This window comes from Pectinophora gossypiella, chromosome 15 (genome assembly GCF_024362695.1).
Source record: "Pectinophora gossypiella chromosome 15, ilPecGoss1.1, whole genome shotgun sequence".
Taxonomy (NCBI): Eukaryota; Metazoa; Arthropoda; class Insecta; order Lepidoptera; family Gelechiidae; genus Pectinophora; species Pectinophora gossypiella.
In genome coordinates, this window is record NC_065418.1 from 14,311,037 (window position 1) to 14,338,614 (window position 27,578).

The 27,578-nt window shown below is 37.7% G+C and overlaps 2 protein-coding genes across 4 annotated transcripts in view; one reads left to right on the top strand and one right to left on the bottom strand.

Moving 5' to 3' along the window:
* Nucleotides 1-19,534, bottom strand: part of LOC126373322 (tubulin-specific chaperone cofactor E-like protein) — a 48,586-nt gene extending 29,052 nt beyond the window's left edge. For 2 of the 3 annotated variants that reach the window (XM_050019442.1, XM_050019439.1), the window contains exon 1: nt 19,085-19,534. The gene's annotated coding sequence lies outside the window, so the exon portion shown is untranslated. The remainder of the gene's footprint in view (nt 1-19,084) is intronic. The other variant, XM_050019440.1, reaches the window with a different exon arrangement.
* A 739-nt stretch (nt 19,535-20,273) lies between these two features.
* On the top strand, nt 20,274-27,091 carry LOC126373358 (persulfide dioxygenase ETHE1, mitochondrial). Its single transcript, XM_050019503.1, has 6 exons — nt 20,274-20,482; nt 22,600-22,729; nt 23,600-23,744; nt 24,321-24,535; nt 25,989-26,259; nt 26,708-27,091. Exons 2-6 carry the CDS (start codon nt 22,601-22,603, stop codon nt 26,746-26,748), a joined length of 801 nt encoding a protein of 266 aa, XP_049875460.1. The 5' UTR covers nt 20,274-20,482; nt 22,600; the 3' UTR covers nt 26,749-27,091.
* The last annotated feature ends 487 nt before the right edge of the window (nt 27,092-27,578 follow it).

Sequence of the window (27,578 nt, forward strand, 5' to 3'; positions counted from 1 at the left end):
AATATTGCAGACAGTTGCTGTCAAAGGGTTAAAAGATTAGTTAAAGGCCCATATAAACCGCGCACCGCGTATTATAACGAGGGCTTCGACCAATAGTCATACGACTTTTATCTGCGTAGATAGCATCCGCTGCGTCTATTGGTCGAAGCCCTCGATATAATTCGGTTGCGCGGTTGCTGTGCTCCTGGGGCTGCTGCCTATAAATACCAACCTATGGACAGATAATAGGGAACGTTTGACGTCACCTTTGAAGTTAGCTAAAGGGTAGCTGATATGAGTAGTATTTTATATCGGGTGCTTTTTTTCCACTCTACAAAAAAATAGCAACGTACATTTTCGATCGTAAGTATTTTAACATAACATTGTCATATTTTCTTTTTTTATGCACCTAATCCTGACAAAAGAGGTGATCCACCTAAGAATAACTAATTGATAGAATGTAACGTATTAGTAGTAATAAGAGTAACTAATAGTAATCTTTAAATTACAACTCACAAGTGCAATTCCACTTATTCGTACGTCTCAATTTAGATCAGATCAGAACACATTTCACAATACGAAATTTCCTACGTCAATCAATCTTACGAAGTGACTAGAATAGTTGCAATGTCAACCTTGAGAGCATCATCAGAATCCGATTCAAAATCAGTATTTGAAACACTGCCATCAAAGGTTTACTTAACAAATGTTGTAAGAGCGCGGCATGTCGTAGGTCAAGGGGAACAGTCATGAGCAATATAATGTACCCACTTTAGGACTCTGTCGCACTAACATATTTGACATCTAGTGAGACTTACAGTTCAATTTGTCAAAAAAGTTAATGTGACAAGGTACCAAATTGTATAAATATTAATGCTCGTGACCGAACATTTCATCGCTGACGTCGCTAAATGATGTATCTTGAATTTTTGGCGAATCCGATTTGCAACTTTTGCTATTGTCAATAAGACACAAACTATTACAGTAAAAAATTGTAGAAACGTCAGTTTGCAAAGTCAGCCACGACTTCATGGTAATTGAACAGACCCAAACGACATATTACAAAAATGACCAAACTATTGTTGACCGTCTCTTTGTAAATGCAGGGTGTTAGTGATACCTTAACGAAAGCTTCGAGGGCTGATTCATATCATGATTCTGACTGGAATGTTCCGTGCCAAATGTATGGGACTGGAAATAATTTAAAAAAAAAACACAAGTTTCATTAATTTACCGACAGGAAATTCCATTTGATATCAACTCAGAATCATGGCGTGAATCATCCCCTAAAGTTTTTGCTACAGTGTCACTGAATATGAATACGGTGGGAGTTAATATCAAGTGTTTCCGAGTTTCCGTCGCAAATATATAACTAAAAATAATTTAAAAAAAAACAGCACAAAATCATGAATTTTACGACGGAAAATTCCATTTGTTATTAACACAGAATCATGAGCTCAAATCATCCCCCTCGGTTATTCGGTAAGGTGTCACTAACACCCTGTATAATTTATTACGAAAAGATAGACGAATTAATAGAAGATCGGACGAAGAGGAAACAATTTATTGAATATTGAGAATAGAAAAGATAAGTTGTTATAATTATGATGACTATTTTAAAAGTGTAATAAAGGAATCATTTGTGATATGAAATGTTGTCTCATATTTTTTACTTATTGCTGTAAATTATACAGGTGTAACAGCTTATAAAGTTATAACACTATTATGAAAATTTATTACGCTGTGCTCGTAATGAACTACATTTTATATTACCAATTTAAAATATGACCTTACAAGTGTTACCAATCAGAGCGGTTAATAATTAAACCTTTGAAAGTTCAAATTAATTTAACGTGCTTGCAAGATAATGCAGTATCTATATAATATCTATATTCTATATAAAACAAAGCCGTGTTAGTTACCTCATAACTGGCTGGACCGATTTTTATAATATTTCATTCTCTGACTTTGTCTCAGTCTTAGTTTGTATCAGTAGAAAATATTACGATTAGACTTTGTCTCGGTCTCAATCAGTAGAAAATTTAACGATTTATATCTTCAATTTAAACGATTCAACAGTCGATCGAAATAAGTACTTGACAAACTTGTCATTAAAAAACTTACAAAGAGAAAATTTTAATCGAAAAAATAAAGTAATTTTAGTACTCAATATTTTGCATGGATAGGAGGAGGACACGGTGGTGTAATGGTTAAAACGCTCGTCCCGGCTTGACAAGAGCTGCCGTCCGAGTCAGAAAAAAAAATCGATTAAAATCATTAAAAAACTTATCATCCAATATCAATTTTGGCATAAGATGTTCATTTTCTTACTCAAAGCCAAAGAGATTACATTCCATTGCTGTATTGTATTCACTTTCAGTACTAACATTCTTAATAGTTATAATTTTATAAATTAATAATAGGTTCGTTGGTAATTATGCGCCCACCGAAGCGGATGCGTGTCGAAACGGCGTACGTGCCATAGAGCCAGTAGATATAGCTTTATTGATATAAAGTTCATGTGACGAAACATTTACTACGGGCGATACATGCGTGGTAATTCGTTTAATCCCACTTGTGTATTGCAAATTGCAACTTACTTTATTCCTGATAGGTACACTCTTAAACAACCATTCGCAGTCTGTAAATGGACTCAGCACCTATAACCGAACAGCTGGAAAAAACAAATCTTCGCTGGTATGGTCAAGTTATGAGAAGACCAGAAAATCGCATGGCAAGAAAAGTGCTGGAACTAAAATCCGAACCAAGACGTCGCGACAGACCCCGTATAATATGGAAAGACCTGGCGAAATCCAACACAGACCAAACGACGACCTAGAGTGGACCACTCTGGCAACGAAGGATTAGGAGAGTTGACCCCAAGTAGAAATGGGAAAAGGCCGTAAATGGACTGGCCGGAATAAGCACAGGACCGCGAAAAAGGGATTGAGGAAGGAAATGGGGAATGGGGTCTTTGCCCTGACATCCCTTAAAATTAATTTATAGTTTACAAAAACTGTCTTCTGCAAGATTAGCCATACGAATAAATAAATGGTCAAGGCAAAACAGCGGTTTCTAAGTATTCATATAAAATGAAGCTATCTTTGTATTCAATACTAAAATGTCAGTTTATACCCCACAGAGCTCCCTTGTGTAACATTGTTCGGTATTAAGGTCAATGTCTAGGAATAGGTCAAGGGTTCTTTTGTCAGCTGAAGGACTAAAACAAGTTTCTAAAATGCTCCGATCTTGCTCACGGCAGGAAGAGTTCGAGATTCCTCGAGGTTGTCGCGAGCGCTGTGGGAATACCGGATCAATTTTTAAAATTCTTGCGCTGCGGTAAACGCTTATCCGACAACTTTACGAGAAAGTTTTTACATCATTGTATTTTTTAGCTATCTTTGACGGTTGTCGGTTGTATGTGGTTACATATCCTTTGATGCCAACTTAGCTAAGGCTCCAGGCCTTTGACGATTCTGTGAATCGATAGTGACGAGTCGTGTCGAGGGTCGAGTGTGAGTGAGTCTTTTGTAATTATTTCTTTTTATTTTGGTGCAATAAAGTATATTTGTATTTGACGTTGATAAAAATGTACGGTGACATGTCATCCCATATAAAAATGACAATCCCATACAATTTTATCACTGTCATATTCGTTTGTAACTAGGCTAACCTCCCCCTGATTATTTTAAAAAAAATGTTATGTGTGCGACATTACTTTCTCATCCAACGCAAAATTCATCCTGCCCTTCTGCTTTGTTATTGTTTACTTCCGCTTACTGACGCCACAGGAAAAATGTTTGATACATACATACACAATCTTTTCAGAGACGTTTTGTCTTTTCTACTAAGTATAGGCCACAGGCCGAAGGGTTCCTAAATGGGAAACTCAATATACTAGCATTGATTCATCTCATTAGAAGGTTATTATAAGATAGATTAACTAGAAGATATGAATGCGCGGGATTAGCCGCCTGGGAACTGATATTAGGCATCCAAATTACTAAATTGTATAACAGTATTTTGTGTATTTCAAACAAGAACGTCTAGGGCTCTGTGCCGAGGTTTTTCTTGCAGCTTCTTTTCCCCGGCTCTACAGGTTGTGAGAAGCTACAAGTATTAGGCGGATGAGACGTTCGCTATGTAAAAAATGATGATTCAAAGTGTAACTATGTTACCTGCTGAATAAAGATATTTTTGAATTTGGATTCACCATCTATATTGCATTAATTTGTGTTCGTTCACACTCAGTTTCACACTCAGAACAGTACTCTTTCTTTCGACATTCAATTATTAAGTCGGCTAGGTTAGTTGGCTGGTAATCAGCTTTGGCTTGCTCTCGGCTTTCGGTCTGATATACCGAACTAGACTAGCTAATATATCAGCCACAGTGCACAGCTTATGTTCACAAACAAAGGGGAGACCAGACGTACAATATTAGAGCAAATAACCACCAGGAGGGAGCATTATATGCAATATTGGTATGGATTTGTCAACAACTGTGCGTGTACCGGCATGTATGAGGATAAATGAATTTATAGCTGCTAGGACTAAGCATTTAGTATTCAATCCAATTCTGTTAAAGAAATCAAATAACATAATGTAAGCTCACTGTCACTTTGTGATCCTTAATGTGGAGATTACAGGCTGATCGCCTGATTGTCCGAAAGTAAGACGTTGGTTCCGGTTACTACTTACTGATGTAAGTAGTCCTTACTTGAGTCATGTCAGGGCCCTTTGGCGGCTCAATAGTAACCCTGACACCACGGTTAATGAGGTTGGTAATCCACCTTATAACTCACACGATAGAAGAAGAAGAAGCTCACTATATTTCCAATTGGATTAGTCACACGTACATCCATCGCAAGATGAACTGAATACCCACGATTCACCGAGCTTTCTGTTAATCCAACGCGACAGGTAAGCCGTATCGGCGCATAACATTATAATTGTTTTATGTTGTTATTCCAATATAAAACTATATTTTGTTAGTGATTTTTTTTTTGTATATAATGGTCGAGCTAACAGTGTTACTGACTGCACTTTAGATAAACTAATAACTGATTAGTGCAAGTCCCGTACCGAGGGTCGAACCGGCATTTCCCGTTCGAGAAGCAAGATGGTGACACACAGGATCATTACACAAGGTGAATTTAGAGTTACATGACTAAGAAATCAAATGAAGAAGGAATTCAATAATTCACTTAGACCACAAAGTCGTTACGTATATTTTTAAACTCTTTAAACTGGACATATCCGCTGGTATGACCGTTAATTAAATTGTTAAGCGCACTTAGTTGGACCTTGGCGTTCGTCACGCCACGGCCTCCGCAGGCGACCAATGATTCAGTTGAGCAATGGTAACCAACACCCCTTCTAATGTTCTGACAATGGACCGGCACTATTAAACTATACTTACGAGTACATACAGTCGCGAGCAACATCATGTACCTACTTTAGAACCCCATCGCATTAACATATTTGACGTTTAGTGAGATTTAACAGTTCAATCTATTAAAAAAGTTAATGTGACCTGGTACTAAAGTATAATGTTTATTAATACTCATGGTTGTATATAATAGGATGAGCAGATTCACAAGAAGACAAACTACAGCTACTTTTTTAAGCAGCATGTCGCATTCTTATCACGCGAATCAAATAGGTTGTACTTACTAGGGTAAATAAAACGGTATATAGAAATAAAACCAAGTTTATTGACATTAAATCCCTAGCAAGTACATAGATCGGATCTCTGGGTCGCAGGTAATTTGATACTGGCTGAGCACCCTTGGTGCAGTAGGAAAACTACCACTTCCCTGTAACTCTTCCCACGACGACACGGGGTACACCGGCGCGCGCAGCAGGGCAGCAGAAACGGTGGGGTAAGTACAGGACCGAAAGTGGATCCAGCGGGTTGTAGAACCCGAAAGGTGAAGCGGTAGAGGTAAGTACAGGACCGGTAGTGGGTCCTGCGGTTGTAGAACTCGAAGGGTGAAGCGGTAGAGGTAAGTACAGGACCGGTAGTAGGTCCTGCGATTGTAGAACTCGAAGGGTGAACCCTGGAACCCGGAATTAGTCATTTCAAGAATTGTCCGAATTCCCAGTCTGACTGCCACATGCCGATTCCTTAGCTTGATTGAAGATGGGAAGTGGATAGCAAGCAAGCTTAGCAATCTAAGATGTGGCTGTCAGCAAATTACACACAATAAAAGTGAATTTAGCAAAATAAATTTAGAAAAAGAACAAAGAACAAGATAAATTTATGGTAGGTAGTTGTTTTAAAAAACTATCTAAAAAAATAGTAAAATTGAATATTTTAAGCTGAATAATTTTAATAGCAACGATATTAAACGTATTTTGTACATTAATATTGTTCCATTTAAGAATTATTTAAACAAGGAAAGTACTTAGGTACAAAGATAACTTTAAGTTGGTTAAGTAGAATTAATTTAGAAAAATTGACAATTTAAATGTTGTTGTGAACATAAAAGATTGCTAATTATGATATAAAATAAGCACTAAAGCGTGAAAATACATTTACACGATGATTATGAAAAATGACAGTCATGCAATGAACAAAGAAAGCATGTACTAGTCTACGTTAATATTTAAACCCGGTATGAATTTAATTTTTAAACTAATAAAAATAGTAATTGCTACACTTACCCAATTAATGGGGATAACACAACACTATAAATTATTATATCGTAGACAAAATTAGTAAAAAAACGTATTTAAAAAATATACGAGTAATCGAGGTGTTCTCGCTACAAAGGCAGAAGGATTGTGTCGAACATCCGACCGGAAGAGTAACGGCTCGGCTGTGGAATGTAGGTACGGCTACCTACGCAATGTGATAATTATTAAAGTCGTACAATATTAACGGAATTATTTTGTAAATAGATATGTTTTGTTAAATTAATTAGTATATGTTTATTTATGTAATAATATTTTAGTTTTAAGCAGTAGTTTTTAAGTGTTTTCAATGATAACTTTTTGATAGTTCCTAACAGAAAAACAAGAGCAATTACACTCAGTAGTAAAACGCGGCAGGCGTTACAAGCATTTTTTACATCTACAACAATTTCTTACTACTCGCCAGTCCCCTGCAAAGAATCATACCCCTCAGTATTTGTTACGATGTTACTTACACAAGTAGATAGGATGTTAGTGACATCGTAAAAAATAGTGAGGAGGATGATTCAGACTATTATTCGGAGTTAATATCAAGTGGAATTTCCCATTGCAAAATTCATGCAAATTTTAGTGTTTTTTAATTATTTTCAGTTCCATACTTTTGCGACGGAAAATTCCACTTGATATCAACTCAGAATCATGGTCTGAATCATCCCTCGAAGTTTTCGTTACGATGTCACCAACACCCAGTATGAATAATACTCTAAATAAATAATGCAATATATTATTTATTCATCACTATAAAATATTGTGAAATGCCTCTTATCGTAAGATTGCTGATAATGTACTTAAGCATCATATCTGAAAATAACAATTGATAACACGAAGTAGTTGTTGAAATAGATTAAAATTATTATAGTGATACATATTATGTTATGTATTTATATGTACATATTTGTACAGATGAAACTTCTGCTATTAATCCATGGACAAAGGACAATAGGACATTCTAAAACAAAGCACTAGCTATCGAATATCAAAATAATACAAAATAATGGTTGTCATAACCGTACTATGGCAAGTGGTCGTAAAAACAAGGAACTGCGTGGAACGGCACGGAATTTTCCTACTATAATGTCAAGGTTGGCATCCACACAACAACATCGATTGTATCAGGTACTTAGATCAGCTGATCTCTTGATGCAACAGGCAAAGTAATTTGCACCTGAATGTTGGTAATAACGTTTTGTTTTATTCTACCTTGGGTATACAGACAAGGTAATCACAATGACATGTTAAGTACATAGGGTAACCAAAGCGCTTTAAAAAGATCTAATGTTAAACATAATAAAGTAGGAAAGCGGACCTAGCCAGACTCTAGGACGGGAGAAGATAACGAAAATGTTATTCTTTTCGAGAAAAACATGATTTTTAAACTAGAGAGGAGAGATAGAATAATTTGCAAACGCTATTCACGTAAATTTATAAAGATAAAAATTAAGAGGTATCTAATTGAATAAGTAGATACTAATAAATAATAAGTAATCAATAAATAAGCCGTTGGTCCCGGTTGCATTAGCAGTCGTTAATAACCACCAATCCGCACTGGGCCCGCGTGATGGTTTAAGGCCCGATCTCCCTATCCATCCATAGGGAAGGCCCGTGCCCCAGCAGTGGGGACGTTAATGGGCTGGTGATGATGAATCAATAAATAATAAATCAAACAGCTATCTTATGATCTATACCTAATAGTGCAGATATATTTTTTTTCATTAGTAGTTAACAACTGTAAATAATGTGTTAGAATATTAACAATCAATTTAATTAAGGTCAATATCACAAGCGAAATACTTATTGACCCAGTACTCTCCTTAAATAACTTAACATAGAATCACGCCAGCATCCCTGAAGGGGTAGGCAGTGATGTATACATATTAAAGACACACTCATCGCGAGCAATGAATTCCTATGAGTTATGGCTCCTAAACTGACTATAATAACTATTCTACAAATAAATAAACTTTTCAATAACGTCGTTCACCCATAAAATACCTCATAATATCATAATCATGTAGGTACGTGGTCAGAATTGATAACCATACCAAATTCGATGCGATAAGCCTTCGTACGACATATAAATTCGCGCTCTACATTTGAAATAGCGCGTATAATATTACAGAAATAATACACGGCTATCCTCTGGACTATTGGGCAACCAAACGTCCATCAATTGTGCAAAGCGTGTGCCATAATATAATCGTCGAGTTTTAATGGCGGATTCATTAAATGTGGAACAAGTTTTTTTTAATAATAACATGATTATGGTTCGTGAGTGTCGTGAGCCACATCATTACTGTTGTAAGCGCAGTAATCGTGCACGTTAGTGATGTTAAGTTTTTTTTAAAGAAATAGATGATTTCATTAAAGTGAAAATCTACTTGCCGTATAGTACATACTTATCTATTATTCTTATACGTGATTAAGTGACGCTACTGACGGGTTTTTTTTAACTTGTTTATACCAAGGATAAAGGCAAAGGCAAAACCGTGCAGCGAAAGGATAAAACTTATATTCCTTTAGTCTAATACATACATAAACTCACGCCTATTTCCCATCCGGGTAAGCAGAGACTATGGAATTCCATTTGTTGTGATCCTGGCACACTTATCTTGCTTGATAGCTTAGCTTTATAGTCTGATAGCTTTAAAAATAGTGCCATCTTAATCTTGAGATGAACGTAAAAAAGAGATAGAACTATCAAACTAATATAAAATATAGATAGTCAGTGTCTGCCAGAATCGACTTCAATATTTATTTAGGTAAATTTAAAAACCGCAAACTTATCCACACGCGTAAAATATTACGAAACGAATCTAATATTTAAATGGGAACAATCACATCGCAGTCATGGTCAAACTATAATGAAATTTGATTTTATCGTCTGAAAGATGTAAAATTAAAATCATAAGTTATTTATTTGGAAGATATTTTCATATCTTCTAGTATTTTGGATGTACGTTATTTCCAAAAGGATTAAAATTCAAAAAAAGAACGCCATGTTCGGTCTATTTCTTTATCCAGTACGCAGTTGACACAATTGGCAGATTGTCTTATTTATTGTGAAATGAAGCAACAATCATACAAAAGATTTAAGTAACGGTATTCTTCAAGTAAGCCTTATTAGTCTATCACTTTGGTCCTGTGGTACACCGGCTTGCTTCTGAAACGTGGAGCGTCGGTTCGAATCCCGGTACCGGACTTGGCTCCATCTTTATAGAGGGCGATATAGCTCACCACCTATCCCGTTGGTCTAACAAAAAGCTCGGTGATACGTGGGTACTTAGTTCATCTTGCGATGGATGTACCTCTGATTGCCGCAATTAGGATATAGTCGTGAGCTTATGTTTAACAAGCGTGTGTCAGGAGTCAGGTGCGCGGGTACTAGTTATTATTCCTAATAATCCATAATACGTATTTCCTACCCGCACCCGCAGTACCCGCAGTGGAGCAGCGTGGTGGGAGTATGCTCCATACCCCCTCCGGTTGATTGATTTATGTTATGTTATGTACGTATTTCCTTTATATATATATATATCTTTTATTTAATAAAGGACTTGGTACAAGAATAACGACCATGTCGTCCTCGTAATTAAACAGTAAATAGGAATTATTTTACATGATAGAAGCTTATTAATATAATTGACAATTTATTCAGTAGCTATTCTACTTCCAATACCTAATTTTACTAATGTGTAAAGTGATCTGGCGTCCTCGCTAAGCGGATCTGCCAGAGCACAATTGCAGCCTCCTACCTCCAAAAATAAATTATTATTATAAATTTGTCTCCTAAAAGATTCGTTCCGGACGCACTCCACCAGGATATGATACACATCTTCGACGGTATCACACTCAGCGCAATTCGGAGAAATCGCCTTGCGCATGAGGAAGGCAAATTTGTTTAAGGGAACGTGTCCCGAACGAATCCTGAAGGCACGTATTTCCTTTGCAACATCAAACGGAACACTTCGAATCGACCCTACACTTAAGCCGCGACTTCGTAACCTTTGTTGATAATACTGATATCAACCTTAGCAATGTCATGATTAGCATTTGGCATAGCGATAGCGACAGGAAGGCTAGTCCAATGAAAGTTACCAAGGCCGTTATGGTCATGATTCTTGCATTTTTTGTTCTCTACAAATTACGAGGCACCAGGGGGCTTTGGCAAATGTTTTCGTTTTCATTATAGATACGGTAACGCTAACAAATAAAATTAAAATGATGAATTGTGTGATAACGCGTCATCATCATCATCAATTTAAGAGCCACGCTCTTGTCGGTGTAGCATTTTCCATTCCAGTCTATCAAAGGCCAATTCCTTGACTTACCAATAAGACACGACGTTAACCTTTTTTTTATTAGGGTCTACAAACAGTGTTCACAATAAAACGTAAGTAAAAGAGTTGTATAACAGGAGATAATAATTGTGTCACCAGCACCGTTAACCACAAATTAGTAAATGATACACTATTGAATAGAATGGTGGTGTACAGCTAAAGTGAGGGATTTGACATGCTTAAATATAATAACTAAACATTTATTGATATGACATGCTTAATTAAGCAGATAAGCAGATAAAGCAGAAGAGAAAAGCGTACAAAAAAGGTAGAAAGAAACTAGAAATTTAAATTAGATTAATCTGTTCCATGTAAGCTCTTCTTGGTCTTGGTGATAACGCGTAATAGGTTAAATCTACTTATTTTATTCTACTTATTCTGAAAAATCTCAGAAAAAATATAGAAGGGAGTTACTATTGGGTCAGCTTTACCCTACATTTTTTTGTGACACTTTTGGGGGAGATGAGGCATACACGTACTGTATTTACTCACTGCCCTTTTTGACGTGACTTATTGTAAATTTGCCGCAAATGGCATTAACTACTTGGCCGGACAAATGGGGAGCGCTGACGATACTCACTGCCGCACACACATAAGTACAACTCAACGTCTATAAACGCATAGTCCAAAAGCCATCACACAAATATCAAACCAGGAACGATCGTTCATGTACTTTCGGCAGTGAAGTACGCGTGCGCTTAGAACTCCCGTCTATAATTTTATGAAGATTAAATACGTGCATAAATGTCTGTCAACATCGTCTAGTTCAGGAGTTTGAACTTAGTCGCTAGGTACTTGCACCAGTGCGACAACAAAGAGCTATTATTTGTCTGTCTGGTGTGTGGCTGACAGGGCAGCCTAGCCCTCTTAGGGGAGCTCCAGGGAAGGGAGAGAGGGGATTGACCGTACAAGCGCGCATTAATCACAAACCATTAATTTTAGAATAGAATAGAAATAAGTGGCCAAGACTCAACTGAAGAAAAATCTTATTACTTAAAATCTATTTATCCAATCCCGACGCATCGGGGCTGGGGTTGGCATGACATGAAAATAATATTATTTTAAACTACTAACTGATGTAAGTATGTCTGAGAGGCCTTTAAGGCCTCAATAATAATCCTGACACCAGGGTTGATGAGGTTAGTAATCCTCCTCCATATGGCATTGGCCGGACAAATGGGGAGCGCTGAGGGCTCTCACCCGGTACAAAATTTAAGACAACACGTCTGAGCTGACTTGAGGCCAGGTGCCCGAGCGCGAACCTTCGCTCAGGGCGTCGTCTGAAAAGGTTATACTTGAAATATTTATGTTATTCACCTATTAGTCGCACCAATATATTTTGCAAACTGCCAAATAACCATAAATGCTGAATTCGCGAGACAACGAAGACCAAATGTAGAGTCTAGACTCCTCCACGTGTTGTCTGTGTGTTCAGATCATTTACCGTTCGGTTGGCCGTAGTCTGCTTTGGCGAATGACTGGCTCCGCTACTAAAGCACATCAGATAATTAATTGTATTTCATGACGTCACCCAATATATCTGACACGTCTGATTAATCTTCAAATATTATCCGACTCTTTTTTTCGATCCGAGTCCGTCAAATAAAATATGACGGATGGTGGCCGCATAACATACGCACTACATCCGTCATCCGATATCTTTAAGTCATTTTCTACTGTGCATCATTTCACGGATTGGAGTACTGCGCATACGAGTGCCAGAGTCGCATACGATAGTGTTATTCCGTTTTTACAGGGTCCGCTTACCAAGGCGCCATAATGGTGTACTAGGGTGCGTTCAAGTTTATTATCTATGCATAATGTGTCGAAACGAAAGTTGAAACGCAGGTATTAATGTTAATGGTTTCTATAAATCAGTCAAATAATCTATAAATCAGTCAAATAAGTTGCCCTATACATCAGGTCCAAGAAAAGTTATTTATTAGTAAATTAAACAGAATTGTTGATGAAGTTGGGCTTGGTGAGAAAGCAAAGGTAATATGTGCCGATGACCGATCGTAATTTTCACCTTTATTGTTAGAATAAAATAGCCTATTTACGTGCTTGCTTCACTGATATCTCCTAACACTGTCTTGGAGCTTCGAATGGCAGACCTAAATTCCTTTCATCGAATGAAATCTTCGTCGATGTCCTTAAAAATACTTAAAATGTATTGTTTATTAGGTGACGCAAATTACGTCAACTAGATACAAGACAATAAATTACTCTGCGTGTTAATATAACGAAAGAAAAACATGATTCACACGTGTTCCATTGTTTCCCCACCCACACTGTAAGTTACCATGTACCAAAGACCCAAGAGTATTGTTCAAATGTCATCATTTATTACATAGTTGTAATAGTTGAACAACTTGAACACGTATCTTCTATGCTGGACGGAGAGGTGCAATTTTTTTTTTGCGGAATAAAAAACACATAGAATACGTCCAGCAGTGTAATTTGTTTTATTATTTTATGTATAAGTCGTAAACAAATCGCCCCTGACTCGAGCACTCCACACATTTAATAAGATCGGAGAAAGGACTGATATACAGGGTGTTAGTGACATCGTAACTAATACTGAGGGGGATGATTCAGACCATGATTCTGAGTTGATATCAAGTGGAATTTTCCGTCGCAAAATTCATGATTTTTTTTTAGTTTTTTTAAATTATTTTCAATTCTATACTTTTGCGATGAAAAATTCTACTTGATATTAACTCAGAATAATCAGCTGTTTCATCCCCCTCAGTATTCGTTACGATGTCACTTACACCCCGCACAAGTACATACTGTACCCATACAAGTAGGTATGGGTGTTAGTGACACCGTAACGAATACTGAGGGGGATGATTCAGACCATGATTCTGAGTTGATATCAAGTGGAATTTTCAGTCGGAAAATTCATGAATAATTTTGTTTTTCTTTTTATTATTTTCTGTTCCATACTTTTGCGACGGAAAATTGCACTTCATATCATCTCAGAATCATAGTCTCAATCATCCCTCAAAGTTTTCGTTACGACGTCACTAACACCCTGTATTTATATGTAGCCTGACTGAATTCCGAAAGATCACCTTATATGTTACATGCTATGTACTATATTATAATTAATTGCTCTTACTTTAAGACTTGTATAATTATGTATATTTCTAGTGAACTATTGTATTGGGATAGTCTTGGAAAGATAGTTTTAGAACATTGATAAATAAATAAATAGGTGTTAAGTAGGTTAGGTGGGAAGGTAGGTAGTTAGGAAGACCTAGAAGAACGTACATTGACCAAATTGGAGATGGCTACTTGACAGTTGCAACATTAAAAAATGAAATATGTTGAATATGGTAGTTTATCGTTTAACGATAATTATCCAACTTATGTTTTTTAATATCATTTTTTAATTTTTTATTGTTACAAAATAAGAATGCGATTTTTTATCTGTGTGTTACAAGACCCGAAACACGAGCGGCCATGATTGGCTCCGTGTGCTATGACGTCACATTTCACAAAATAAACAAAAACTAAAATACTACTTACTACTAAATTAATACGTAAAATTTCAATAAATTATACGTATTTATTTTAAACGTCGCATCAAAAGCAGCGAGAAAAGTGAAGGGGGTATGATAATAATGTAGTTTAAAGACTAGATGTCGTCGACTTGCAGTGAAAACCAAGTAAGCGCCATTTTGGAAATCTTATTGGGATGTAATTTTGCTAACAAAACTTCGCAATAGACAAGCTATGTAGTACAATCCAGGTAAAAAAACATACATACATACAAAAACTTTTTCTCACCGGGGTAAGCAGTGACTATAGAATTTCGTATCTTTTTCTATTTCGATTGGGTAAAAATTTGTGGTCTTAATTTTTACCTTTTAAATTTTGAGGTTTTGTTGACGAAAATCCGGCCAAGTACAGGTCACTTCAAAAAAAAGGTAATAAACATCATAACAGAATGTGATTTTTAAAAAGGCGCTTACGCAGTTTCGCTATAATAACAATAATATAATTATTATTTTTTATAAGACGACGGATTATTATGTAGGTACAATGTACATCTTCTATTGAAAACTTGTTTGACCAGTTAACTAAGTAAACATTAGGTATATTTGATATACTGTAAACATAACAATAGCAGGTGTTTAGTCCCACGCACGTTGGGTAAAGAATTTGACCATATTGTATGTAATTATTACATATCTTTATTCTTACATATTTCTTAGGATTTTATATGGACGAACAACCAATAAATTACGGTAAAATAACCAAAATTATAGCAAGTATCAATATGGTGTATCCCCATGCTTGGGTACATGTGCCTGTTCGTTCAAAACAAACAGGTTTCTGTAGATGAGCTATGATTATAAGTGTAGTATAGTAGGTACTGTTGTAGAGAACCGGATCCAGCTGGTAGCGATAGTAACTGTTGCAAACGTGTCAACACTGTTGTCAACGCTTGTGCTTTTGCCCGACCGCGGCGAAGAAAAATGAGGGTTATGTGTTTCACCGCTATGTATGTATGCGTGTACGAGAATATAGGTATGTTTCTCTGGAATTCATCCGAATAGTGATGTTTAGAAAATAGCCGTGGTCGTATGCCAATTTTTCGTAAGAGTTTGCTTATGGCATCACAATTCGGAAGAATTTCAGAGAAACATATTATTGTCTTGTTTCATAATTTTTAAGACTGATTTTTCCGTAGTCGGGTTGTAGTTTTTAAGCTTATGTTTTTAAGTTATATTTTACAGTTCAGTCCAGTGACTGATAGATACAAACGTGTCTTATCAAGCGACCTTCACATCCTCAAGTCTATTTACGATTATTTAAACAAAATCGTCTTTTTTCATCATTTTACAACTGCGCACTTGTACTGCGCAGTCTGTGTGACCAGTTTATTAGTATTCGCAAATGTTTTAGAAATCCACGAATTGTGAAGGACACCAGCCACGCGTTGTGGTTGACAACTACGAGATAATGACAATACCACAATCAAGTACTTAATTAGGAGGTTGGGGTGTCACATTAAAGGACTTCATCTAAAAAGCAATACTGCAATTTGACATTTGCGCATATAAAAGTAAGTGCGCAATGCACATAAATGTCAAATACTTAGCAATTATTGCTTCTTTAAATGAATTGCTTTGATGTGGCCTTTTTAACCCCCTGGTATGTTTGGAACTGCCATTAGTGTATAAGTGTAGCCTATTCTTCTTAGACGAGAGAAGAAGATACCGTTCACGAGGTCACACAAAGAAGTTTGTAAAGACCTAACCTGTATTGGGCTGGTTTTCCCTTCGCGGCGCGCGGGTTGAATTGAAAGGTCAGACAGGTAGTCGCTACTGTAAAATACCGGACCTGAAAAATCTTCAGGTTAGGTAAGCGGACCTGTGTCTATCGCTAAAATCTTGGAATCTTCAAAACTAGAGTGTATAGACATTAATAGATAAAACCGTTTAAACCATATATTTATTTACCATCAGGTGAGATTGATTGAGGAGCTCGGTGGCGCAACGGTAAACGCGCTCGGTCTGCGATTGTCGAAGTTAAGCAACTTTCGCAAAGGCCGGTCATAGGATGGGTGACCACAAAAAAAGTTTTCATCTCGAGCTCCTCCGTGCTTCGGAAGGCACGTTAAGCCGTTGGTCCCGGCTGCATTAGCAGTCGTTAATAACCATCAATTCGCACTGGGCCCGCGTTTTGGTTTAAGGCCCGATCTCCCTATCCATCCATAGGGAAGGCCCGTGCCCCAGCAGTGTGGACGTTAATGGGCTGATGATGATGAGATTGTGCTCTAACGCAAACCTATAAAAAAGAGATTTGTTGTAAGTACGTCCCTACCTACCCACTATTTATAGACCACAGTTTGCACGTGCTGTGTGCAACGCTTGTGCTAACTACTTATGCGTTCTGCAGTACAGAAATTAATTCATCCGGTTGGTTGGTACGTAAATAAGTAGGCGTAAAGTTCGTATTGATACAAACACGTTCAGTACCTAGGTAGATGCTTGGTGTAGTTACCTGATTTGATAGGGTCATACTGTCACCTTATAGTGAAAATCTTGCAAGCATTTTTGAAAAATCACATTCGGATGTGGTTTTTGATAGCACAACCCTGCGATAAACACTATTTTCAATCCAGAAAAAAATTGTGGTCTCAATTTTTACCCGTGTGTTTACTAGCGTGTGTGTTTCGAGGTTTTGTTGAAGAAAATCACAGTAGGTTGAATGTGACTTTTCAAAATAGTTTTTTTAATAAGGCGACGAGAATCATCTCGGAATAGGTATATATGAAATATTCTAAGTTTTATCTTTACCTGATACAACGGTCGAGGGAACGTTGATACAATTCTTAGCCGACTGCGGCGAAGTAAAAAGGAGGGTTATGTGTTTGACGTCTTAACTATGTATAACGTATGTATGTGTGTATGTACGTCTGTTTCAACGTAACTTCTAAACCACTTATCATAATTTAACAAAGCTATATGACGTCACGCTAAATTCAATGTGACGACGCCCTCTAAAGGACAAAACTGACCTTATTGTGTTGGGTATCAAATGAAAGGGCTTAATTTGCACAATTCAAATATGTACATAGGTACCACTGGCTTTTAATTGCGGGTTTGCTTGTAATTACTTGATAATAAATAAGACCCTAAACAATAATACATATAAATAAAATAGGTAGGTATAAGTTTAAAAACTAAAAAAGTAAAAACTAAAACCCGACTACCGAAAGCTCACGCTTTAAAAAGGGATAAGAATAAGTAATATTTCTCTGATTTTTTACCTACCTACTACTTACTTTGCTAGGTACTTTTGATACAGAAACGACGCTACATTTGCACCTACCTACTTTATCGACATGGATTTTACAGCCAATGCTTCACACCAGACTCAGATTGCTTCAGATAAAACTAGCTGTCTAGTCCCATGAATGAAATCAGCAGTTACTTCACGGCCTGGTTTAATTTTAACCGCGCATCAGTTAATTTCGCGGCGAACGGTTAGCAAGGACAACCCTCAGCTATTTCTGAACGGATGTTGAAATGCGCGGGAACGTGATACGATATGGCGATAAAGAATTAAAACTATTGTTTTTTTTTAATTGAAAAAAGATTCCGCTAGCCAGCACAGATTAAGTAGAGTTGGGACATTCATGAAATAGGTAGATACAAGTTTAAGAATTTAGTAGTAGATTTAACTGCCCAAATTATATTTTTAATTAATGTATCAGCATGATTTCAATTAAGTAGGTACCTACCTACCTAGGTACATAGGCTGAAATACTTACCTGATAAATAAATCATAAATCATGCTGATAGTGAATTAGAACATGCGATAAACACGATAACGATGCTCATGCCAAAGTATTTTCGATATTGACTTAAGAATCGCGATCTCTAGGTACCTAAATGTAAGAGAAAAAAACACCATTGAATAAAGGCTAGACTTAATAAAGGGGTCAAAATTAAGTAGGTAGGTAGACATAGCGTAAAGGCAATACCTAAGTAGATAGGCAGGTACCTAGGCAAGTAGGTATACCAAACCTAGGTACCCTAGGTATCCAAATGTAGGTGTAGCAAGGTAACATCCTACTTGTAGTACCTAACTTGTATCTACTTACTTACCTATAGGTATAAAACTATTTTATTTTGACTCTACCTACTACTACTCTACCTACCTATATCTACATTTGCCTAGTTGACAGAAACAGCTGCATGATTTTTTGTTTACTCGGAAAATTCATTGGTTTACTCACGCGTATCGCCCTTTTAGATAAAAATTGCATGACTAACCGAGCGAAGCGTTCGATTTTGTTATTTTTTTATAAATTTGATTCCCCATAGTCATAGAAACTATAAGGAAGTTTTTATAGGTAGCGAGCGTCACTCTGGCAACCTACCAGCATCAACTGGTTTACAGCAGTTGTTTTGTTTAGAAACATTACATAAAGGTCGTCCATGAATACAAAGAAACTTATTAAAATAAGACTTCTAGACATTTGAATATCACGTGAAAGTAATAAAATGAGGAAAGAAAAGCGAATAGGTAATTAGTATTGAGTAACTTACCAAAAAGACACCAGGCAGCCCTCCAAATAAAAATTCAGGTTCAATTATGTTGAAACTCTCCTCTTCACTCACTAAATTTACCACGATATTTTGCTTTCACTATTTTTACATTAACATCCAAAATACTTTTCTACATTTAAATATTATAAGTTTCAATGAAAAACTGACCTTTTCTGGCTTCGATTACACTTCTAAACAAAGAATTTCTTCTGCACTGTTAATTTAGCGCCCAAATCCATGTAATGAGGCTACCCACAGTGTTTTCACTTATACTTAAATTTAGACAGAATCAGCTGTTCACATGTTTTTTATCAGGTGCGTCTTATAAGATTCCCATACGAGCTCCTGCACGCACTGAAATAAAATGACAAGGGAATGTTTACATCAATACATTGCACAGACGCAGTGGCGAGTACTGCGCACACTACTGTAGCTTCGTGTTCGTACGATAACGAAATATTGACTGGCTTGGTGGGGATGATAGAGGTCAACGACGCTGCCAGATGAGTGCGGTGGAAGAGAGAGATAGACACAGCTTGATCCACTAAACAAAACGAGAAAGGAATACAACAAATTGCTGCACACAAGCAAAGCCAGCAGGTTTTCTGTGCCTTTGTGTGTAGCAAGGTAAGTTTCCATCCGTTGAAAATTTGTAGTTATGATTTTTCAAGTTATTATCACATTTTAAATAGTTCTTACCTCGGTCTTTTGAATACATAGATTAACTCCTTTATAGAGGCGGGTGGTATTTTTACATAAATTAATCTGACTTAAACTAAAATGAAATGATTTAATTTTATTTATATTTTCGCATTTTTTATAGCTGTTCTCTGTAGTAAATGTTTGTTTGACGTCTCTGTAGCACTCGTCATCGAGGAAAATACAAAATATTGGATAGTGATGAATTACTAACTTTTTTATATTATAATATTTTTGTCACCAGTATCATAATACTGAACATGTTATTATGTTCCCTGAACTTAGGGAATATTTTTATAGTTTGGTCACACTCTGTATTGGCAAAAATACGTGTTTCCGAAGCAGAAAAAAGATGTTCTGCAGACTTTATGGTTTTTGTCGTCATCTCTGTCTTACTCTTTCTCTTATATACATAATTGAAAGAGAGGGACTGTTGTTTTTTTTTATTGCCTTTTTTATTTGGTTTGACAACTCCTGCCAATGTCACTTGTCATCTGTCCGACTGTCGTTCTGTTATTTTCATGAAATGTGCGATCATCTGATCACTCCACGCTAAATAAAATGCGATAATTATTGATAGCAAGCGATAATAATGTGTTTACATTGACAATAAGAGTTATCACTTGAGAGCGGACAGTGAGATAACGTGTACAGATCAATATAAAGTATTTTTAAGTGAGAAGAAACTTCGTAATTCAGGTAGATATTTATTTACATTTAAATTTCATTTTATTATATGACCATTTTCCTACAATATTGTTTCGTTACGGTGCGACAAAAGAGGTACCTATGTAGCTCTTATCGCTAGCAAGAGTTGAAATTGTTAATTTACTACAGGTAAGCACCTATGGTACGTACTATACATGTAATTATAAATTATTAAATTATATCAATTAAAAATGTTCAATTTATTATGTCATTTTGTCCTCATAAGGAAGCTTCCACACTTGCCTTGCATTATCAAATTATTACTTTAAGAAAATTATCAAAATCTTTGAATATTATATTTTTAAACATTGTAGTATAAAATGTACGTAGGTACTTAGTAACATTCAATAGGTGGTTTAATGTGAAAAATTAATGCGATAATATGATACAATAGAACTATCTCACTAATTGTTTCAGAGATGTATTTTTTTCAGGGCATTGTATTTATTTTCCCATCTTTATATAATTTATTATATGGTTATATGGTATCCTGGGACTTTATATCAAAAGTGGCTGTTAGTAATCCCCTGATTACACAAGGCTCTGGCGAACCTATTAGGGATTATGGGAGTGAGTTTATGTCAAAGTTATAATAGATAGATAGATATAGCCTTTATTATGGACTTATTGTAATATTGTTTTTTTTTTCAAAGTTATAATAATATTGTTTAATGCACAATGTCATCATCATTGGTGTTATACGTCTGTTTCAGACTATTTATGTCATTATTGCAAAGGGATTGCGAGTCTTCTGCCGTATGGGTTGTTAGGTGGATTACCAACCTCATCAGCTCCAACAGTATCCCAAGCATGATTGCAAGTAGGCTGGACTGCCCGTACATGACTCATTGCTCCATGAGTCACTTGTACTGGAGCAGTAAATAAATTGTCTTATTTTTATTGTGTATGGGTGGGTACTGTGTTTTCGTCCAACATCCTGGGTGCAAGTTACCTGGTGTTAGGGTTATTATTGATCTGCCAAAGCCCCTGACATGACATATAATGACTACTTACATACATCAGTAAGTATTAATCGGGACCAATGGCTTAACATGCCTTCTGAAGTACAGATCATCTTACTTTCGGACAATCAGGTGATCAGCCTGTAATGGCCTAACCAAACTAGGGATCACAAAGTGACTTTTGCGATATGTCCCTACCGGGATTCGAACCCGGGACCTCCGGATCGTGCGCCAACGCTCAACCACTAGACCACCGAGGCTGTTGCTATGCTATGGTAGATAATGTTTTCACATCAAACAAGCGTCATAAATTATAATGAACATACATAACAATGCTATTGGTTTTGACGTTTTCTGAAGAACAACCATCTATTATTTGATTTATAATAGGGTATAAAGCCGTCAGTTTTCTTTAGCATAATAGATATGTGTGTTTGTCAAGTGATTACCAGAAAGGTAGTATTACCAGAAGTTCATTGACTGTTTATAACGGCCTCCGTGGTTGAGCGTCGGGCTCACGATCCGCAGGTATAATGTCCTAACCAAACTAGGGATCACAAAGTGATTTTTGTGATATGTCTTCACCGGGATTCGAACCCGGGACCTCTAGATCGTGAGCCCACCGCTCAACCACTGGACCACAGAGGCTGTTACCCTGACACACTACACTACTATACGCCACACACACACACACACACACACACACACACACACACACACACACACACACACACACACACACACACACACACACACACACACACACACACACACACATACACACACACACACACACACACACACACACACACACACACACACACACACACACACACACACACACACACACACACACACACGCACACGCACACGCACACGCACACGCACACACGCACACACACACATATACACTACCTGCCTAAAGGGTGGGTAATATAGTCCCTTTTCCACAACTTTTGCGCCCGCTCCCGGAATCCTCTGAGTATTATAGCTATATTTCATAAAGTATGTTTATCATAAATACATAGCAAAAAGTGTATAGCAAAAATATCAGTGCCTACAACGTTTATGTTGCAGAATGAGTAATTATCAACAGTACTTGTGTAATAAGTAGCAATAAACATAATGATAGCAAATTTTCCACAGAATGCTGCAACGAGCATCATTTCGCGGGCTAAGATTAACCGAGGTGGTATGTTCAGTGGCCAAAGTTAACGTTCAAATACGGTTACTGTCCACGACCATGGATAAAGGATCGAATTTCTTCTTTAGACAGGTAACTATATTTGTGATTCTTTTTCTATCGTGTGAGGTGGATGACCAGCTCTGGGTTATTATTGAGCCGTCAAAGGCCCCAAGCCGCCATAGGACATAACTGATGTAACGTTCACGTAAATCAGTAAGCAGTAACCGGGACCAACGGTTTATCATGCCTTCTATTGCGATTAATGAATTTATTTAATATTTGCCGTAAAAAAATCCTTTAACAATCCGCTGAGTAGTAGAGTATGCTCCATCCGGTTAATTGAGGGGCGGCCTGAGCCCAGCAGCGAGACGTATATATCATATACTATATGTTATGTATTATTAACACATGAGTAGAGTCGATCCACTGCGAACGCGCGTATATGAAACGAATTATTGAACGGCGGATTGTGGGTGAAGACCTCATTTTTTTGACGTGACATATTGGAGCTCCCGTGGCTTTCCGCATGAAACGATTTGGTATTACCTGTAGACGATGGATTTCAGTGGGACTCGCGTGAGCTAAAACTACCCCATAGGTCATGATCGGACGGATTTGGACGACCTCAAAGGTTGCAGAGGCGGAGATGGGAGTCATCGGTACGGCAATGCAGGACGGAAGGGTCAACTAGCAGGGACTGTAACCTGGAACCTGACTGAAGGCAGCAGTAACTGTCAGTACTATTCACAGGCGGAGGACAGGAGTCCTAGTACGGCTTTGAAATAGACTACTTTGGGCGCCATTCCACTAACGTCAGACAGAGTACTGCGGAGCGGAAGGCAAGAGGGAAATCACTGCTCTATTTTTCCCTAGAAAAGTAACACGGAGATGCTACACTGACAAGAGCGTGGCTCTTATATTGGTGATGATGATGATGTTATTCCTACGTTTCTTTTCCAGCTGTTCGACCCTGTTAGCAGCACATACACGTATCTCCTGGGAGACACGTGCACCAAGGATGCAGTCCTCATCGACCCTGTGTTGGAGCACGCCGAGAGAGACGCCACACTCATTAAGCAGCTGGGCTTCAAGCTGATATATGCCAGTGAGTGTGATATGGAAGTCGTATATCGTTTGGGTTCTAAAGTGGATGACCGGTCTCATCAACCCTGGTGTCAGGGTGATTGCTGCCAAAGGCCCTTGACATGGGACAAGTAACGACTATGTATTTACACCAAAGTAAGTAAGTAGTAACCGAGACGGTGGTGGTCTCATGTGGAGGTCATAACGAGTCTTCCGGAGCACGGATCATTTTGCTTTCTGACAATCAGGTGATCAGCCTTAAATATCTTTAGTCCTTATCAAACCATCCCTGGTTGATAAATTGAAGAATGTGATATATCCCCACGGGGTTTGGAACCCGGAACCTCCGGATCATGAACGCAACGCTCAACCTGGACAACGGATATGAAAGTTATTATTAGTTAACAGGCTGTGAGGTTAGGGGTCCCGAAGGCTCTAGGTTCGATTCCCTGTCAATCACTTTGCACACAACTTTATTGTATATTAAGTAGATGCAGTATTGGTTTTATTTTATCAATTACTACTTGTACTAAACACACGCGACAGAAGAAGACTGTTAAATGATTTTAACCAGAAAAAAAAACAATTCTCGTTCCAGTGAACACCCATATGCATGCAGATCACATAACGGGAACGGGAAAGCTGAAAAGCCTCATCCCGGGCAGCAAGAGCGTAATCGGGCGTGACTCGGGTGCCAAGGCAGACATGCACCTACAGGACGGTGATAAACTCACGTTCGGAAACCACACCCTGCTGGCAACAGCCACGCCGGGACACACCAACGGCTGTTTCACTTACATCTGCCATGACCAGGTCAGTGTAACCCTTTTTTTTTGACGTGACTTATTGTAGGTTTGCCGCAGATGGCATTAATTACTTGGCCGGACAAATGGAGAGCGCTGAAGGCTCTCACCCGGTACAACGTTTAAGACAACAGGCCTGAGGGTGCCCAGTTGGGCGCGAACCTCGGCTCAGGGCGTCGTCTGAGAGGAAAAATGTTTGAAAGTATTTATCGACCCTAGGGGTCGATAGCGATAACCGCTGAATGAGGGAAATCGTCCACCATACCCTGAAGTGTTTAGTGTCGCGAGCTGATTGGCTGCCTCTATGGCTAGAGTAATCGGGTAGGTCAGCGTAACCCATAGATTTACTACTACCATAGATTGAACATCAGCGCTCAAAAAGTGTGACGCAAAGTTACTGTTAATATAGCGACGTTGACAGTACTTTACCTCAGTGCGCGATTAGCCGCCGAACTGGCAACACGGGGAAATGCGTAGTAAAAACTTGCACAAATAGAAGCTTAAAGCGAAAAAAGAAGGATGGAACATCATAGAAATAATATGATGATAAGTAATGACATTGTATATGTTAGTATAAAGACATGTTCGTTACTTCTAGCTGGGCGAGTCAGTAAATGAGAGAAACACAAATGTATGTATCTTTATAGAACTATATTTTGTTATTATATATTTTTTTATTAATATATTATAATATTTTTTTATAGTATTTTTTTTGAATAAATTAGGCGTGATCGTGGAGCAACGTGGAGTGTATCCCGTCTGAAAGATGAGTTACGAAAAAGAAAAGCTGTCTAAAAAGGCAGTTATAACTGAAAATAAGTTTTCTTCTTTCCTATCTTTAAGGTCTAAATATAACACTATGATTTTGCAGTTAAACGCTGCTTAGGTTTATAGTGTAAAAATATAAGCAAAACAATATATTTGTTTACTTAAGTAGTCTGGGGAAACTGGATTGTCAAAATTTAAGAACACTCAATAGTCAACACCTGATGGGAGAGATAGGCAGTTTTTATCCTGTTTTTATATGGTACTTTCATATCATTTATGATATTCATGTTTGAATCATAAATGATTATCATGTGTTCAGCGGTGAAGGAAAAACATCACAACAAAACCTACATTCCCGAGAAATGCATTTTCGGAGGTTTGACACCTAACCTGTATTGGGCTGGTTTTGCCTTCGCAGGTTGGTCAGACAGGCAGTCGCTTCTGTAAAAAACCGGACCTGTCAAACCTTCAGGTTAGGTGAGCGGACCCTGTGGGAAACGGGATAATACTAGGGAGATGATGCTTTGATATGGCATTTCCCTCCAACAACCCGCATTAGAGCAGCGTGGTGGAGTATGCTCCATACCCCCTCCGGTTGATTGAGGGGAGGCCTGTGCCCGGCAGTGGGACGTATATAGGCTGTTTATGTATGGCATTTCTAACCCTCCTGACCTCTGTTCCTGTTTTATTTCCAGGCGATAGCATTCACGGGCGACACGCTTCTCATCAGAGGCTGCGGCCGTACAGACTTCCAAGAAGGTTCCTCCGAGACACTATACGACTCCGTACACAAACGCATCTTTACCTTGCCCGACCACTATACCCTGTACCCAGCGCACGATTACAAAGGCATGACTGCCACCACCGTGGCGGAGGAGAAGAAATATAACCCGAGACTGACGAAGTCTTTGAAAGAGTTCGTACATATCATGGACACGCTGAACTTGCCGTATCCTAAAATGATTGGTAAGTTCGTATTCATCATCATCAGCCCATTAACGTCCCCACTGCTGGGGCACGGGCCTTCCCTATTGATGGGTAGGGAGATCGGGCCTTAAACCATCACGCGGGCCCAGTGCGGATTGATGGTTATTAACGACTGCTAATGCAGCCGGGACCAACGGCTTAACGTGCCTTCCGAAGCACGGAGGAGCTCGAGATGAAAACTTTTTTTTTGTGGTCACCCATCCTATGACCGGCCTTTGCGAAAGTTGCTTTACTTCAACAATCGCAGACCAAGCGCGTTTACCGCTGCGCCACCGAGATCGTCACGTTGCTCCATATTTTGTAGCAATTTGCCACGAATTTTAGCTGGACAGTATGGAGAACTGACAAAATTTAGGAACACTCGCTTCTAGTTTTTATCCTCATTCCCCTTGAAAATTATTAAAACTGGCATAACATTTGTTTTCAGATAAGGCTGTCCCTGCAAACAAAGTGTGTGGATTGTACTAGAGCCGAATGGAGTATCAATGTTAGAAGAATTTATATGTGTGATATATAAAGTAGATATATTTTTATACATGTTTTGGAATGCTCATATAAAACACTTCAGATTATTACTGTGATAACAATTTAAGAACAAAAAGTTTTATTACGTTTTATTTTTAATGTTTATTTAATAAAGTTATTAATATTATCGCTAAATGGAACTTATAGTAATCTAATTTTTGTTACTTATATGTTATTTTTTTAAGAACAATTTGTGGTCACATAGAAATGGTTGTTATTAATTTTATTATATTTAGTTTATTTTATAGATTTTATCTAAATCAATAAACATGTTTTGCAGTAAAAATATAGTTTTAATATGGTATTCTTTCGTGTAACAGCCTCCATAGTCTAGTGGTTAGAGCGTTGGCGGTTCGATTCCCGATGCGGTACATTGTCGAAATAATTATATTATGAGACTGTCTTTTGTTTGGCAAGGACATTGCAGGCTGAATCACCTAATTGTTCGAAAAAGAAAAAGATGATTCCGTGCTTCGAAATGCACTAGTTACTAGTCGAAAACGCCTTCATTACCCCGCAGTGGAGAGCAGCGTGGTACAGTGTGCTACATAATTAATTCATATCACGTGGTTTCCAGAATTTGTTGGCCACGCATGGCAATACCCCGCCTATTGGTTGCCGCCTAAAGGTTAAACAATATTACTATTAATTATGACTTCTGCTACATTTTATGAGTTCATGTATGTTTTTTCTGTAACTGCCTGGAAAGCAAAACAATAGGAAAATCAAGGGAGACTTTCCTAAAGAAAGCCAATAAGTAACACGAATACGTA

Coding starts and splice junctions, on each gene's coding strand:
- LOC126373358 (XM_050019503.1), top strand. CDS start 22,601: ATGCTGCAACGAGCATCATTTCGCGGGCTAAGATTAACCGAGGTGGTA. Junction 23,745..24,320: donor CTTCAAGCTGATATATGCCA/GTGAGTGTGATA, acceptor TTCTCGTTCCAG/TGAACACCCATATGCATGCA. Junction 26,260..26,707: donor GCCGTATCCTAAAATGATTG/GTAAGTTCGTAT, acceptor ATTTGTTTTCAG/ATAAGGCTGTCCCTGCAAAC.